The sequence below is a fragment of the Mya arenaria genome, chromosome 10 (genome assembly GCF_026914265.1).
Source record: "Mya arenaria isolate MELC-2E11 chromosome 10, ASM2691426v1".
In the NCBI taxonomy this organism is placed as follows: Eukaryota; Metazoa; Mollusca; class Bivalvia; order Myida; family Myidae; genus Mya; species Mya arenaria.
This window is the reverse complement of record NC_069131.1, coordinates 17,065,269-17,084,146: the sequence shown is the minus strand read 5'-3', so window position 1 is coordinate 17,084,146 and position 18,878 is coordinate 17,065,269. Positions and strand designations below refer to the sequence as shown.

The following is an 18,878-nucleotide window of genomic DNA, read 5'->3' as shown; positions in this document are numbered from 1 at the left end:
ATTTAATGAAAGGTCTCTGTAAACTCTTCCTATAGATCAAGTTTAGTCAAAATTTGTCATCCCTAGCTAAAGTTATTCAGTTTCAACCGTTTTTATATGTTTAGTAAGAGTGACCATGACCTTGAGCATAGGCACCCCAAACGCAATCCTATGAAAGGAATCCATAAACTTGAGAAAGTTTAGTCAAGATATGTCATCCCTAGCTAAAGTTATTCAGTTTCAACCGTTTTTCTATTATTAGTCACAGTGACCTTGACCTTGAACCTAGGGACGCCAAACGCGATCCTATGAAAGGTCTCCATAAACTCTTCATATTGACCAAGTTTAGTCAAGATATTTCATCCCTAACTAAAGTTATTCAGTTTCAACCGTTTTGCTATTTTTAGTAACAGTGACGTCGACCTTGACTCTAGGGACCTCAAACGCAATCCAATGAACGGTCTCCATAAACTTTTTCTACAGTCCAAGTTTAGTTAAGATATCTCATCTCTAACTAAAGTTATTCAGTTTCAACAGTTCTTTTTTAAGTGACAGTGACCTTGGCCCTAGGGACCCCAAACGCTATCCCATGAAAGGTACTCATACACCCTTTCTATAGAACAAGTTTGATCATGATATGTCAACCCTTACTAAAGTTATTCAGTTTGAACTGTTTTTCTATTTTTATTAACAGTGACCTTGACCCTAGGGACCCCAAATGCAATCCAATGAAAGGTATCCATAAACTCTTCCTATAGACCAAGTTTGGTCAAGATATGTCAACCCTAGCTAACGTTATTCAGTTTCAACTGTTTTCTTTTTTAGTAACAGTGACCTTGACCTTCACCCTAGGGACCTCAAATGCAATCCCATGAAAGGTCTCCATAAACTCTTTTTATTGACCAAGTTTAGTCAAGATATGTCAACCTTGACTAAAGTTATTCAGTTTCAACTGTTTTTCTATTTTTAGTAACAGTGACCTTGACCCTAGAGAACCCAAACGCAATCCAATGAAAGGTATCCATAAACTCTTCCTATAGATCAAGTTAAGTCAAGATATGTCATCCCTAGCTAAAGTTATTCAGTTTGAACCGTTTTTCAATTTCTATTACCAGTGACCTTGGCGTTGACCCTAGGGACCCCAATCGCAATCCCATGAAAGGTATTAATAAACTCTTCCTATTGACAAAGTTTAGTCAAGATATGTAAACCTTGACTAAAGTTATTCAGTTTCAACTGTTTTTCTATTTTAGTAACAGTGACCTTGACCCTAGGGACCCCAAACGCAATCCCATGAAAGGTCTCCATAAACTCTTCCTATAGATCAAGTTAAGTCATGATATGTCATCCCTAGCTAAAGTTATTCAGTTTGAACCGTTTTTCAATTTTTATTACCTGTGACCTTGGCGTTGACTCTAGGGACCCCAAACGCAATCCCATGAAAGGTATCCATAAACTCTTCCTATTGACCAAGTTTTGTTAAAATATGTCAACCCTTACTAAAGTTATTCAGTTTCAACCATTTTTCTATTTTTAGTAACAGTGACATTGACCTTAACCGTAGGGACCCCAATCGCAATCCCATGAAAGGTCTCCATAAACTCTTCCTATAGTCCAAGTTTAGTCAAGATATCTCATCCGTAACTAAAGTTTTTCAGTTTCAACCGTTTTTCTATTTTTAGTAACAGTGACCTTGACCTTATCCCTGGGGACTCCAAAGCAATCCCATGAAAGGTCTCCATAAACTCTTCCTATAAATCAAGTTTAGTCAAGATATGTCAACCCTTACTAAAGTTATTCAGTTTCAACCATTTTTCTATTTCTAGTAACAGTGACCTTGACCCTGGGGACCTCAAATGCAAACCCATGGAAGGCATCCATAAACTCTTCATATAGACCAAATTTGGTCAAGATATGTCAACCATAACTAAAATTATTCAGTTTCAACCATTTTTCTATTATTAGTAACAGTGACATTGACCTTGAACCTAGGGAACCCAATCGCAATCCCTTGAAAGGTACCCATAAACTCTTTCTATAGACCAAGTTTGGTCAAGATATGTCAACCCTTACTAAAGTTATTCAGTTTCATGGGTGAGTTTGACGCCGCCCGCCCTCTCGCCCGCCCGCCCGATCAACGACGTTCGCCATTCTAATAATCAGGTTTCACTATGTGAAAACCTGGTTAAAAATATTTAAATATGTGCTATACTCTTAAAATGCATTATTGAAGAATATAATTATATCTATAGTGTGCTGAGTAATTATATATATTCATAATTTAATATATATTCTTATGTTTTTCCATTTATTCATGCATTTTTAACTATATGAACTTTCATGAATTGCAAATAAAAATCAGCTCTATATTTGTTTTCTTTTTATAAAATTTAAAAACAATTTTTCTTAAAACTATACACGCAACTTTTTCAGCACAGTATAGCAATTTTCGCCAATTATCACCTATCAGCTCTATTGTTACAACACACAATACATCCCCCAATCACAACCTCAATTTCTAGTAAGAAGCAAGAATAAGCGGTTGGGAAAGTGCAAACACACCTATGTAAACGCGTAACCCAATATTCAACTGAGGAAATAAAACACTTCTTTTCAATACTTTGTTACACACTACTACTCTTGTTATACGTAACAATTGCATTAACCACCTCAAATAGGATTGTTTTTTCAGATTGTAACAACCTTTTAAAATAGGGGATGTAAATTGGTGTAACATGTCAAACCCATGAAAAACATCCGCGTTCTCGACTTGTTACAGGTTGTTACACCCTGATAAGGTTGATACTACATAAGTTACAGCACATGTATTTTAATATAAAATCTTGTTACAACCAGTTCCGTGTGTTATGTGTATTAATTACAGTCACAGCTACAAATATGTAATTTCCTAAGATTTTTACAATATGGGGCATAATAGGAATGAAGCTTGTCAAAGATGGCTAAAAATCAGCGGTCTGGGCTTGATACATGGTGTAACACGATAGGTTGATATTATATACGTTAAAAAAGCGAAAAAAACATTTCGATCAAAATGAAATGCGAAAAAAGATTTTTAAGGATCAGTGTCACAGGTATTGGCTTTGTTACACCAATATAAGCACCCCGGGATTTGAAAAGGTGCACCAATATCGGGTTCTGAATGTGACATGATTATTATAAACAATGCAATCATAAGACATGTGTCTACGACAAGATAGAATCAGTATTTTTCAGCCAGCCTTTGTATGTCAATCTTACGTCTCTCTTACTATCTGTCCGTAAGTCAGGAATATCTCTCTACCTTATAAGAAGCCAAAGCTAAATTTAAATATTGTTTTCAAATACTTTTAAAGTCATCTTTATCATGTTCTCTTAAGCAAAAATCTGATCTTATGAAATATGTTGATAAAATGAGACGAAAAAGCTGTGTTTGTTCAGAACTACCCGCGTCTTTCTGGACACAAACATCCGGTGTATAATTGATTTGTATATTTCTAAAAAGAATGTATTAATGTATACATGTTTATAAAAAAACTGACTTCTTAATATAGCTATGAAGCTATCTTGCCTGTATGTTTGTCATAGTTTCTTATATCACCATTTTAATATTTTGTCTCCCAAACCACTTTACATGTAAAAATATTTATTTTCATTTCACTCGCGTATATATCGTTTACCTATTGGTCGCTATTTTGTCCGCATATCAACCTTTTATCTCATCGCCAAATCTATATTCCACCTTATTGTGTTTTACTTTACCTCATCCAGCTGTTTGATTGCTTCCAGTATTTCTGGATCTCCCTGGAAATCTGGGTCGTTCAGCAACTTAAGCATGCTGTCTATACACTCAGTGGTGGCTTGGTCTGTCAGGGCCTTTGAACACAAGTCTGGCATATGCCGGATCTTGTTCACGAAATTCCGAGCCTGAAAGTTAAATTTACATTAAAAAAAAGTTCAATCCTTATGGTTAAACTGTCCATCGAGCATGAACTCATTTGAACATACAAAATAAAATTTGGCAATTGATGTTTGATTTTATAATCATGTTAATAGCCAGTGTGAAAGCCGTTAATGTTTAATTGTCTTCGGGACCGAGTGATAAAGAAAGAATATCATTACCTCATCAGATAGTTTTTCCACAGTGGATGTGAATTTCCCGCAGTTATATATAAAGGCTGCCAGTCCGTTGAAGTCAATTTCATCAAATGAAGATTTATCCTCATACCCAGCTGACTGCATGAATAGCTTGGCGACATCAAACGAGTCTAGCCATTTGTCAGTAGAAGCGTTTCGCCATGATGGTTTCGTTCTTTTGTGTATAGCTATGATTTCATTTCGAAGTTTTTCATGATATCGACAAGGTATTGGTTTGTTGTCAGATATACGACCATGGTCTAATGAACAAGTCTGCTCATTCGATGCCTTCTGTAAAATATCAGTGTGCAGATGGCTAGACTTTGTCTTGACAGAAGGCAAGATAGCTTTCCTCGTAATGAAAACGGCCCTCCACTGTTTCAGCCAGTTTTGGGGCTCTGGGCTGGCGAATGTCCTATATGCCGCCATCTTCTAATAGCCTGATAAGGATAAGGAAATTGAAAATATTATTTACAGTTTATAGTTTATAATAATTTCTTATTATTTCATCTTTAAAAGTTTCTTTGGTTTACATTCGTTCTATTTTTTTTTTCATATTAATTCAAACTTTGGTTCGAAGCTGTTCAATGCACTCATTCAAATCTAGTGTAAAAATGTATAGCAGTTTAAACGTATAGCAGTTTTGCATGAAGATATAGCTGGTATTTAAAGAGCTATGGTCATTTGAACATTATGGAAATATGCACGCTAGAGCAGCACCTACATGTAGACAAGTGGTGCTAAATTTGAAATCGCGCTTTGCACAATATTCCAGATGGATTCACGAGTAATATTGATCTAATCGATATGAAACTGTACAGATTCACGCAGTAAGGTGCCTAGCTGTTCAAATCCTTTAGACATATAGATCTTAAAAGTGGTATTTTTTTGGCTTTGTTTGCTATTCGTCTTCATGGTCACGGCGTAGTCATTCAATGTTGACAGCATATATAACAAAGCTTTCATAAGTAGTTCACTCATCTGTTTAACAGGTAATATACGTCTACCGAATCGTCATATAATCTGATTTAAATATTGGTCAACAAACGCTGAATAATAACTGTTTTTTATTGGTCTCTTGGCCATCGAAGCCATTTGCATTGTGATAAGATGCCTGGAAAATCTACAATGTTTAATTAAGTTTCAAAATTTCAAGTTCATTTCCCGGAAATTGTTTTCTAAATAAACTTCCATAACATGAGACATTTGGAAGACTTTTAACATGCCATTATGACTTTGTCCAAAATTTTCATCGGATGAATCGAATGAATATTGCAGACGATGCAGAGGTATAGCAAGAACATTCATTTTTTTTTACTAATTTTTAACAATTTTTGTTGAAGTGCGAGGCATAAAAACTGTGCAATATCACTCTATTCCTGTAATACAATTGGGGATAATTATATGGCAGGATATCCCGAAAAGGACTCAACATGTTTAGCCTTTAGGAAAGGTTTGGACAGCATGAGCGTCTCAAAGCCTTGTTGTGATTATCTTGTTTAAATGCACACGGATACACGTTGAGCATACACAGAGACACACAATAATACAACTGCAACTACGAGATCAATTTCGTATACAGCATTCGTACATATACTTAAAGATAAACGCGCCCTAGTTCTGAAGCAATTAACTAAATTAAATACTTCTTAGTTAACGGAAAATTGTGCAATCATGACCCATTTGCACTTATATTATTCATTGAATATTCTTTGGCGTCAAGCCTTTACAGAATTGTGAGATATGCTGAGTAAGCCTAAATCATAATGACTGTGTGGATGAACAGCGGATGAAACATTATATATTTCATTGTGTACAATTTTAACATCCAGTAAGCCCTTGTTTTGCTGACCGGGAATTTATTGATTGCTTATGAACTTCATAAGCAGCCTCTTACTTTCATAGCAACCACTTATTTTATTGCAAACAAATACGTCCTAATCATACAATACCTTAGCAATTACCTTTTGAGTATCCAAATCCAAAGACTACCTTTTCAACAAATGACATCCTTAGTAACCAAAGACTTTATTAACAGCCATCCCCTTCCCTAAATTTTCCACCAATTTCCACCAAATGCCATGGATTTTGGTGGCATTTGGTGGAAAATGGGTGGCACTTGGTGGAAAATGGCTGGCATTTGGTGGAATATCAAGAATTTCACCAATTGCCATGAAATTTCCACCCAATTGGAGGTGGCATTTTGTGTAAAGTTGAACTCAGTTTTTTTACATGTGGCACTTTGTGAAAAAGTTGGTGGTGGAAGTGGTGATTTGGATGGTGGTGGTGGTGATAATGATCGTGATGATTGTGGTGGTGGTGGCGATCATGATGATTGTGGTGGTGGTGGTGGTGGTGGTGATCATGATGATTGTGGTGGTTGAAGTGGTGATTTGGATGGTGGTGGTGGTGATGGTGATCATGATGATTGTGGTGGTTGTGGCGATCATGATGGTGGTGGTGGTGGTGATAATGATCGTGATGATTGTGGTGGTGGTGGTGGTGGTGGTGGTGATCATGATGATCGTGGTGGTGGAAGTGGTGATTTGGATGGTGGTGGTGGTGATAATGATCGTGATGATTGTGGTGGTGGTGGCGATCATGATGATTGTGGTGGTGGTGGTGGTGGTGATTATGATGGTGGTGGTGGTGGTGGTGGTGATTATTATGATGGTGGTGGTGGTGGTGGTGATGATTATGATGGTGGTGGTGGTGGTGGTGGTGATTATGATGATGATGATGGTGGTGGTGGTAGTTTATGATGATGGTGGTTGTGGTGGTTATGATGATTGTGGTGGTGGTGATTATGATGATGGTGGTGGTGGTGATTATGATGGTGGTGGTGGTGGTTGTGGTGGTGGTGATTATGATGATGATGATGGCGGTGGTGGTGATTATGATGATGGTAGTGGTGGTGATTATGATGATGGTTGTGGTGGTGATTATGATGATGATGGTGGTGGTGGTGGTGGTGGTGATTATGATGATGATGGTGGTGGTGGTGGTGATTATGATGATGATTGTGGTGGTGGTGGTGGTGGTGATTATGATGATGATGGTGGTGGTGGTGGTGATTATGATGATGATGGTGGTGGTGGTGGTGGTGGTGGTGATTATAATGATGATGGTGGTGGTGGTGGTGATTATGATGATGGTGGTGGTGGCTGTGATTATGATGGTGGTGGTGTTGGTGGTGATTATGATGATGGTGAGGGTGGTGGTGATAATGATGATTGTGGTGGTGGTGATTATGATGATTGTGGTGGTGGTGATTATGGTGGTGGTGGTGGTGGTGGTGGTGATAGTTGTGGTGGTGGTTGATTTTGACAATTGTGTTGGTGGTGGTGGTTGTTTGTGGTGTTGGTGATAATGATGTTTGTGGTGGTGGTGAAGGTGATCATGATGATTGTGGTGGTGGTGGTGACAACAATAACAACAACAACATGTTGATGATAATGGTGATGCTGGTGATGCTGGTGATGATGATGATGATGATGATGATGATGATGATGATGATGATGATGATGATGATGATGATGATGATGATGATGATGATGATGATGATGATGATGATGATGATGATAATGATGATGATGATGATGATGATGATGATGATGTTCATGATGACAACAGCAATGTGATGATGATTATCATGATCATGATAATGATGAGTTAAACTCAGTTTTCTGTGTACATGTGCTCTGTTGCTATTTCCCCAAAGGTACAGGGATCCCATTTTTTATTTAAACTCAGAATGACCTCTCTGCTGGAAAATCTCTTCAAAATATTTGAATCTTCTGACTGTTACTAGCATTTGTGGAACTTTTAGTGAGAATTTTTTCGTGCAGTTTTGTTTAATTAAATGGATTGATTAAAAGGTAACTATTTTTTATCATATTATTAAACAGATAAGATCAGGACTTATCATATATGTTTTTATTTTACACATATTAGGCTCTTAGTCTGTGTTTAAAGCTTGACTAAGAGATTCATAAGCTTTATGCATGTACTGTCAAGTATGTTTCACTTTTTTTCCAAAAGAATTGACAAAATAATACTCATTATAGGAATGTACTAAGTTTAAAAAGTATCTTTCAATTTGTACAATAAAGTTGAAGATGTATAAAGAAATGTTATTATACACATATTATTTTTCAGACCCCACCCCATGGCATTTGGTGGAAAACGTTCCAATACTCCACCAACTGCAACGTTTGGGTGGCATTTGGTGGAAAATATTGCCACATGGCATTTGGTGGAAAACGTTCCAATACTCCACCATTTACTGCCATGTTGGGGTGGCATTTTGTGGAAAATATTGCCACATGGCATTTGGTGGGAAACGTTCCAATACTCGACGTTTGGGTGGCATTTGGTGGAAAATGGTGAAAAAATAGATCTAAGTCCCATTTTCTTCTGTTTATCATCATTTTACACCAAGTGCCACCTGTTCCAGTACTCCAACAACTGCCACCCATTTCCACGTCCAATTCGTGGCAAATTTAGGGAAGGGTGGTAGCTAAGGCAGTCACTGGTTGTTAAAGGCCTAGTTTAAGGAATGTTTGGCATGACAATCCCCTGCTGTGCATCTCCTGCTAATATCACTGGTTTCACATTTTCCTGTGTATTTGTTTATTGGCTCAGGGCCATTAAGGGTCCATTTCTTTAATAAAACCTCAAAAATTGCACAGCAGGTTACTCAGATCAGAGATCTGATAAGACAATTATACAATTAGATAAAGATCAATACATCGAAGTTGTGTACTATACACGATTTTTTTTTTTTTTTTTTTTTGGGGGGGGGGGGGGGGTCACTTAAAGAAGGATTAATCTAGGCCTTTAAGGAAGTTAATCTTAATAAAGAACTAATAAATGAAGCTTCATACCAAATATCATGTGGCTAGGCTTTGCGGACTCATAGAAGAAGATGTAAAAGTGTTTTTCTATTTCAGTATATAGAAAACTTGTGATCCTTGGGGCATGCAAGCAAGTTTTGACCCCAGGGACATAATTTGACATTTTGAGATAATTTGGTTTGCGTCTGCAGATATTTTTTTTTTCCATATATTGCTATCTAAATTTATAGACACCAGCTGCGCGGCCATTTTACCCGTGAAACATAATTTGAACAAGCTTCAATTTCGTATCTAAAACTATCCCTTCTCCCTTTCCTTCTTCATCATAAAATATGCTCAACTTTGGATAAGAGTGGTTCGGTGTTGGTTCAGTCTTCACATCTTTGTCTTTTGTGGGTTCATGTTTTACTCCACCTAACACTTCTGAGTCTGGCAGCTCTTTCAGGATCTGATACATATGCCTTTAACTTCAAACTCCTAAGTAAACCAATCCTTTGGCTTTCTTCTTTGGATAAACCCCCGGAAGCTTCTACTTCCTCAGGCGCCTCTTCTTTAGCAGCCATGACTATCAAGTATTCACAGTTTATATTGATAAACTTGTTCACCTAATTAACACAGTTCATCTCTCTTTCAAAGAAAGTGTTAAACAAATAAGAGTCCTTCACTTCACAATTCCACTATTAATTAAAAAAAAAAATGTAATCACATCTTTCACAGGGTAATCAATATGCAATCCAAAGTAATCAATGTGCTCTAGTACAATGGAATGAGCAAAAGTACAAATCAATCATCAAAGTTAACCAATTAATTAATTCACAATCAATGAGTCAAATCAATCTTCTATACCGAATATCAATGTATAATTATTCAAGTTATTTAAGTCAAACAAATATTTCAAAGATTTTCCTAAAATAATCATAAAAATTATAAAAAAAAAAAATACGGACAAAATTCCAATCAATGACAAATAAATTCTAATAAAATAAGACTATTACCAATTTAAATCACAATCAAACAGAATTAATCATTCAAATCAAATAAGCTGAAACTAAAACAAATATTATTCAGAGTGTCAGAAATTCAATCAAGCAATAATTAAATGGTAATGCTATTTCTCATCAAATTCACAAAATCAAACTAAATAAACTAAATGTTAAATAAATAAATTAAATGTGTACAATTTAAATCAAAATAAAGCTAAATAGTTTATAAGCGATTCTACAGGGTAACAATATTACATATCGTGGAAATAACAATGAAATTTCAATCAAACCGAAAGTAAGCAAATCGTAAAATGCGTAAAGGTTTTTGTCAATTACATCGCCACTAAATTATTAACTGGTAACGAAACGCAACTTATCAATACAAAATGGTCGTGGTATGCTACAAACTACTATTTTCAACTAAATACTACGATACGAAGGAATAATAGGCAAAATTGTCAAGATAGTTTTCGATTACGTCCGTAATATTGTATGGCAAACAAGTGCGAGGTCATTAAGTTCGGTATTGTCGCTAAGCAATCGTGACGTCACATGACACCTGTACACAGAACGACCAATAGAATTTGAGATAAGATTCAGCGGGCTAATTACGCATTCATACGTCACAGTGAACAGCCAATGAAAACTCAATATCGCAATTCAAAAAGCACGCTGTCAAAGAATTTCAGTAAACAATTAAACAAAATCAATGATACATCATGCTAGTTCACATTCCTAATGATTTTACGATCCAAAAGATATGTTTTTGAACCGATGTTTACGACCTGTTAATTAATTAATAACAGACAATCAGAAGAGACAAACCAAGTCAAATGTCAAAACAAACGCATGTATATTTAGTCCCAGCTGAGATATTTATCTAGCACAAGAAATTAAATATAAAAATATTTAACTAAAATGGAGATAAGGAATGTCCGAAAAGCAGAATATTACAAGAAATAAGTAGAAATTCCTAGACACCAAGTATGTTATCAGAATTGTCCACCTAATTGGCCGTCAACGAGTCTTTTGACAATTTGTTTAATATGGCAGACTCGTGACGTCCACCATCCCAGCAAAAAGTAGCAAGCGGTCCTTGCGCAGAGAATCATCGCGGCCACAATTTTGAAATTATCTCCGTTATAAATTTAAATTTCTACGAAAATATTATTGCCTACTATTAAACACATATTAAGTGATGTCAGTATGCCCAAAAACATGTTTAGTTATCATAAAACACTTACAAGTGTCGATTGTTTATCAAGTATCCCGATATCGGTAAATCTGGGACAAATCTGACTGGTTGTGTACATGTATAAAGGTATTCGTGACCCATGATATATTAATGCGAAAATAACAACTCTAATGACAAATTTAAATGAGTTCAGATCACTGTCGGATAAAAATTGAACAACTGTGTCATTATTATTCAACATCAATGCATATTATTACAGTATATCATTTCGTCCGTTGTTAAATGGTAGAGAGTTGTAGCGTTACAGGGATACATAAGAAGTGTCAAAATAATAAAAAGAGTATCCCTGATCGCTCATTATTGTAGCTAGTTATCAGAAATGATAGTTTCAATAGGGTGCAGGACGAAGAGAACCATTTCACAAGAGAACCAGTTCCAAAGTGTACCATTTCAGGACCAAGTGAACCACATATGTATTATATAGTGGCTATTGTGTGAAAGGTGATAATATAATATCTAGTAATTATCGCCATTTGAAAGCAAGACTTGACACATTTGCAACACCGTTAAAGATGTTTATTTAGCTGTTTAAAATTGAAAAGGCATGTCCAAAATCTTAGACTTTTAAGCTTCATGACAATTCAAATAAACAACAAACATAGAGAAATGTTTTAACATATATGGAATAAAATTCAACTAAGTAGGATGTATTTGATAATATATTCATTATAAGGATTAAATAAAAAGGTATTTAATTTTTCTTTTCCTTTTTTTCAAAACATTGTTATATCAAAATACAAAATTCTTATAATTAAACAGTTAGATATGATTAATAATTTATTCATACTATATATTAAATCATTTATAAACAGGAAAATAAACTCTGAAACATAGTAATATAACATTAAGATAATAGTCCCTATATAACATATAGATGGTTCACTTCGTCTCACCAAGTGGTCCACTTAGTCCTTGTTCACTTGGAAAGTGGTTCACTTCGTCCTACATTCGTTTCAATAACTGAAGTTGTTAAATATTCCTAAGCCCATAATGTTAGAGTTAATTGTGCAGTGAGATCTCTCTCCTTTTGACAATATCTTTCTACATATGTGTTATCCAGAAAATGGCAGCAACAGCTGAATTAAGCTGAGATTACAGCAGTAAATGTAAAATTACAGTAATTAATGTGAATTTAGATGCACGAAACTGCAATTTTCGGGTAAACAACAAAATATATGTAATCACGCCCTCAGTAGAATGCTTTCGACTCCACTCGCAAATTGTGAATAACAGCCACTAGCACAATAATCAATATAGCAATTATAAAAAAAAATATTTTAGCACTTGAATAATGTCAAAAGTAATGACAGTGTCCGTGGTCACTGAAACCTCCTGGTCCACTGGTGAATCCTCCTTGTAATGTCCTCTGAAATACGCCTCGATCCCTCCAGCTTACTGTTTGTAGGCAACAAAGTTTGGGTAATAGCTCTGTTTAATAAAAGCACTGTTACTTAATTAAATGCACCTTTCACAACGCACTGTTACGTATATATATGCACATTTAATCCTCTGTTCTGATATAAACAATGTTGATAGGACTAATTGGCTCGAATAAGGGAACTTGTATCACTAGAGTTATTCTCCCTTCCCAAAAAACGTCCTCGTTTTTAGGCCTTTCAACAAATCGCTCTGTACCGGGTCTGCCAGGATCCTTCCTTCCAGACATCTCAGTCACTCAATCTGTACGGGTCTGCCAGGATCCTTCTTTCCAGGCTCCTCAGTCACTCACTTTGTCCGGGGTCTTTACGGGTTTGGTTTGGTTGGGCGCCAGTTATAACAGTATGGTTATCCGGGTATAAGAAACCAACGCAAGTCAGGTTCTTGATTTGTAATCAATATCATGTGGTATTGAAAACTGCTTCAGTACACCTCTCCTCACGCACAGTGATTGAAATGGTTAGTTAGTCTCTTGAAACAAACCTCCAAAAGACTCGCATGGATTTTAAAGTTACTAAAATGAGACTGCAGAAAATCGTGGGAAACAGTGAGCGAAATATCCACGAACCAATCATAAGAAAGGTTACATAAACCTTTGACCAATCAGATTCCGTGAAAGTAAACCATGCTGAACTGATGATTAAAACAGAAGTATTCCAAAGGATATCAATAAGTAAAATCGGCAATGCACAGTCCGGTCAGATAATCATCGGTCTGGTCACAATATAATCGCATATTTCTTAACATAAGTATCCTAAGTATTGGGGAACAGGCATAATCGCACCAGTTTTTAAGAAGGGTGATATAAACGACGCTAAAACTTATAGAGGAATCACTTTAATAAACATCATAGCCAACTTATTCACAAATTCTCCTTAATAGATTAACCAACTACAGTATATACCATGTTTGCGTTGTGTACCCTTTTCAAATTCTTTACCAAATGTTCACATTTTTAACAATATCAACTTACTATTACTGTCTAACATTCTCTTCAACGCAAACTATTGGCTTTTTATTCAAAATATTCAGTGTCCTCAATATGAACATGTCCATAAGAAACGTTTGAGGTCCATTGCACATATATTTCTTAGTTCCCTTCGATGTGCCCTTATCAAAGTCACCTCTTATTTACCTCTTAACCTACGACAATAAATTTGGACTGTAACATGTACAGTGAAATAAACAACAAGAAACGCCGCAAAACAACGAAACTATGTTTTCAAAGATTGGCAGAAGAATTTCAGCCTTTATTGTTCGATTCAGTTTCAGCTAAAATGCAATTCCCTGAATGTTCTCCATAAACTCTTCCTAAATACCAAGTTAAGTCAAGATATGTCAACCTTAACTAAAATTATTCAGTTTCAACCATTTTCTATTTTTAGAAACAGTGACCTTGACCGCAGGGGCCCCAAATTTGATTTCCTGAAAATTCCCCATAAACACTTCCTAAATACCACGTTTAGTGAGGAGATGTCAACCCTAACTAAAGTTATTTAGTTGCAACCGTTTTTTTCTATTTTTGCTAACAGTAACCTTGACCCTAGGGGGTCCTAAATGCAATCCCATGAAAGATCTCCATTAGCTTATTCCATATACTGAGTTTGGTCAAGATATGTCAACCCTCACTTAAAGTTAGTATGTTTCATAGGTAAGTTTGACACCGCCCGCCCGCCGGAACGATGACGTGCAACATTATATTAGCCATGTTTCACTATGTGAAAACCAGGCTAAAATCAATAGTGTCATTCACTAATTCACTATGTGTTTTTACCTACAGTCTAAATGACCTAAGCTAACCATTTAATATATATGTGACCCCCCCCCCCCCATAATGGTAAACACACTGTTGTGTATTGGTCCTAATCCTTGTAACCCTCTGTTGAACTGTCCTCATATCAATGTGGATATGTCAAAGAATAACTGGCCAATTCTCTTTTCTAAACACCACCTTCCTCCCAATTGAGAAAATATTAAAACTAATAATAAACCTCATATATACTGCAATGATAAGCCTCATATTTTCATATAAGTTCCTTCTTTGCCTATAAAACTTTAATTCAAGATGAGTTTTAATCGATTGACAGACTGGGATTTTGAGGAGTATATTTATTATATACAAATCCTATACTATTCAAACCAACATCAACTATTGACTTATTTTTGCAATTCAGTTCTTTTAAAGGAAAATAAATATCCTCTGTGTTTTTGTTTTGCTTTACGAGCCGAACAAAGAGAAGACTTCGTATTTTAAAGTCATGTCCAATTGTCTTCTTATTTCATTGTGGTGTGTATTGTCAGAAAACAAATCAACTGATTTGATTGCTTAAGAAGATATGTCAATGTATTCAAAGGGTACGTTTGTTTTAAATAGAAAATCTTGTCTGCTATTTCTGATATTTTGCTCTTGAGCTATGACTAAATAAATATTTGTAACATGATACAAGAATAGAATTTAACGTGCATTTCTTATTTCTTACTTCTTTCCTTGATTGTTGAACTGAATATTAACATTGTTGGCCTCTAGTGCGTGATGCTCAAAGAAAATAACATGAGCAGATGGAACAAGCTGAAGTAAATGGTTACCACCACCACCACCTGACTCACCAATTTAAAATTGTACTGATTCAACTTACCCTGACAGGTTTTTATATAATACTGCACTGCTATTGATAGACATAATTGGAAACTGACCTTGTATTGCTCAATACAGTTCAAATTCGAACGGTCGATATTAATTATCGAATTGGTTGTTTCTTGTGCCACCAAACAGGGTATATTTATTTTTATTTTCGACTACTGGGCTTGTCCCTGTAGTTTCCATTGTGTTATTGATAAATGTCTGTGTTCCAACAGAAGCTTAAAATCTAGATGCCTTATTTGAATCTACTAGGGTTCATATAGAATGTCACTTCTTTTGCTTAAGAAGGACCAGTTACGATATAATTAAACACCGGGGGATTTGCTAGCCTTTTTTCTGTAGAGCGGTCTTGAGGTGTTCAAGCTTCAAGAGGATAACATTAGTTTCCAGTTTCCAATCTTTACCAGTTTTTACGACAAAAGATATTATGTTGGTAAGGTATTCACGAGTTTACTTAAAAGGGTCTATCATTATTTACGAAGTATCTGCTTAGGATTCAAGATGTACGAAGGTCGCTGTCTGATTTAAGCATCACAAGTATCTGGTTTCTTAAACGGGTTGTTATAGTCAATATTGTAGCCGGCATGAGTCATTATTATCTATGTCATTCTTGGATTGGAGAGTAGTTTGTGTTCTACAAGCATCTGTATAACACAGCCCGGGTCCATGTCTTTGTACATTTTTTATGCTGTTTGCAGCTTTTCACCTGACACGTTCGAGCTTGCCTTCCACCTTTTGGCGGCATAGGTTTGATTGTTCAACACGGATTTAACTAGAGTGCCATATGCATTTTTTTTGCAACTACATGTGTAATTCTAATCAGTGATCAAAATTGGGATTTTACACAAGCCCTATAATCTTGTTATGTGAATAAGTCCGATTAGAAATGAATAAGCCTGATAGAATTCGCATCAATGATAGAATTTACATGCTATGATAGTTCTGTTAAAATACAAGTCGATGTGTACATTTTCCTTTTAGAGGTTGGTTAAATAGATTATAATAATAATTATTCTCGATTTTTTCTGTTGATTGATAAAATATAGATGATATATGTACTCTACAAAGGTTAAAAAAGCCCCTGAACATCTAACAATATTTTGTCAATTGGATTCGTTCATGTACGTTTAAATTAAAAACTAAGCATATTTTATGAAAAAACAGACGTTCAACAAATATAACTATCAGTTGCACTTTTAGATAATTATTCATTGAGCAGTCGGGAACCAATCCAAAAATAAAAACAGAAGACTTCTACCCGTTCAAATAAGTTGCCGGTCGTGTTTTACCCACACGAAGAATGAACATGAGAACATTTGCTGTCTAGACTAACATTATAATACTTCTTGGCGTTGAATCTATTGTCCCAGGTGAATGCCCAAGTCTAAGGTCACGGGGATTTTTCTATAAGATGCGTTATCATCCATGACTTTTTTTAAAAATTCAATACACCTTGAAAGACATTCTTTAGCCCCTTAACCGATTTCTTAAGATTTTCCACATCATAGATAAAGAGTCACGTTGTTTGTATATATTATTGCAGTTCGCATTGGAGTACGTGTATATTTTTTTTTGCTGCCCTAGTATGACTAGTAATGTATAAGAGTAATATCCGAGTACTTGTATATTATCCCTTACAGATGGATATTAATTTTAAGAGTCATGTCCTATTATATACATTTTCCCCTGGTATCTGTATATTATATTTGGTGTAGATGTCCGAGTCTGTGAATACCATAGCATGATCAATAATTCCCGAGATACTTGTTGAACCGTTTACTAGTGATGAATTGTTCAGTTACAATAGCTCAAATTGTTTATTTCGTTGACCCCGCAAAATCCCAGCCTGTTAATAGAATAATCGTATAACTCTCCGGGAATTTGACTTCAATATTTACTATTTTAAGCAAAATGGGAGCTATATACAGACACATAAGGAAATAAATACCTAAAGAGATTATGCACCAGGCAATTGTGACCACGCCCCCCCCCCCCCCAGGTCCGGGGAATAGCGGGGACTTTGACTTTCGGTCCAGCCAACCCCGGATAAAATCCCCGTCCTGCGGGGACTAACTGACGGTAAAATCCCAGCCAAATGCCCCCGCACCCAAGGGACCCTAGGTAAGGCCCATTCCCCGCTATATTTTGCGCGAAGAAAAAACACCGCATTCACCCGGCACTGCGGGGCCACCTGAAAGGTAAAAACACGGCCCATGTCCCCGGCTATCCCCGGTATACCCCCGGACCTGGGGGCCGTGGTTACAATTGATCGGTGCATTAGGCTAACTACTTTTAGGGTAAAACACAAAGTATTTCGTTAGTGCCCCCAGGTTTCTGTTATTTCGATGAGATCTCAGGTTAATAAATATTGATCACTCAAGGCAGAAGAAGCGCAGCCCATTTCTTTTAAACACATACCTAAATGGCAATTAGCCAGTACACATAACATACGCAATTTGGGTAATTGTTAGCTAGGGATTATCAAGCCAGATATTATCTAAAAAGTCTTTTTAAGAAGCCTTTAACTATAGATATTTACAAGGTGTCGTCTAGCATTGAACGACTATTGATGATTTCTAAACTGACACGAAAGTTGAAATTAAATATTTCATAATATTTTCCATAACTAAGAAATTGTGATAAGCTTGCAACAAAATATTTCTTTATTAGATTAAGACAAAAAATGTAAATACTTACATTTTACAGAATCACGTTATCTTGATGAAACTCTTGGATCGTTCACTTGCTGTAATTCAAATACTCCAATGTTCATCGTAGTTGAATAGCGATCTCCGGTAAGGTTGTGCTAACACATTACGTGAAGAAGCAACGGAGATCTTGTAAACTCTTGAAAACCTTGCATTAAGTTACAACCTACTTAATAGAGCGTTGTATTGTGTTGTAAAGAATTGTATTGAAATCTAGACAAAGCCAGGGCCACATTTAATAGTTGTTATAAATGCAGTCACGTACTTGTCTTTTTTCTTGAGATTCAATTGTTTCAATAATTAGTTGATTGAACTTGGACAGGAACTTAGATTTTTGTAATAGATTATGGGTTTAAAGTGTTGGTAAAGGGTATACAATTTATAAGAGATTAAAATTGAAAGATCGAAATGTTTAAGGGTTGAAAACCAAGGGTTAAGCGCGAGACTTTTGTTTCAAACACATCGTATTTTTTTATTGAGCTACAACCGTCGTTCGATAATTCATCGACCCAACAAATAAACTAGTTCACTGTTATCGGCATAAACGTTAATGTTAAAGTTTAATGCATGTTGATCTCATTCAAGTATTGTATAATTGGAAGGGTATCGCCTAACGATTACTAGCATGTAAAATTAATGACCATACGTAACATCATTCATACATTAATTAAAATTTGTATCTATGATCTTATCGTAACCGAAATCAGGCATATTTTGCAATCTTTGAACGCCAACAATAACTTGGTTGTACAATCATTTCGGTAAAATGATACATTTCATTTTTTGTAAACAACATCCTTTTGAATGATACCAAAGTAATATAGGGGCGCCCGGCATTTGTGTGTCGGATACCTTAAATTGCCTCAGTAGGGTGAAAGAAGGTAA

General features: G+C 35.8%; 1 protein-coding gene across 1 annotated transcript in view; it reads right to left on the bottom strand.

The window, feature by feature from the left end:
- Nucleotides 1-18,103, bottom strand: part of LOC128204393 (uncharacterized) — a 33,442-nt gene extending 15,339 nt beyond the window's left edge. Inside the window, exons 1-3 of the mRNA XM_052905809.1 lie at nucleotides 17,983-18,103; nucleotides 4,099-4,553; nucleotides 3,739-3,903 (exon numbers count right to left, since the gene is read on the bottom strand). Coding sequence (XP_052761769.1) covers nucleotides 3,739-3,903; nucleotides 4,099-4,542 — 609 coding nt within the window. The 5' untranslated portion in view covers nucleotides 4,543-4,553; nucleotides 17,983-18,103. The remainder of the gene's footprint in view (nucleotides 1-3,738; nucleotides 3,904-4,098; nucleotides 4,554-17,982) is intronic.
- Nucleotides 18,104-18,878: the final 775 nt, after the last annotated feature.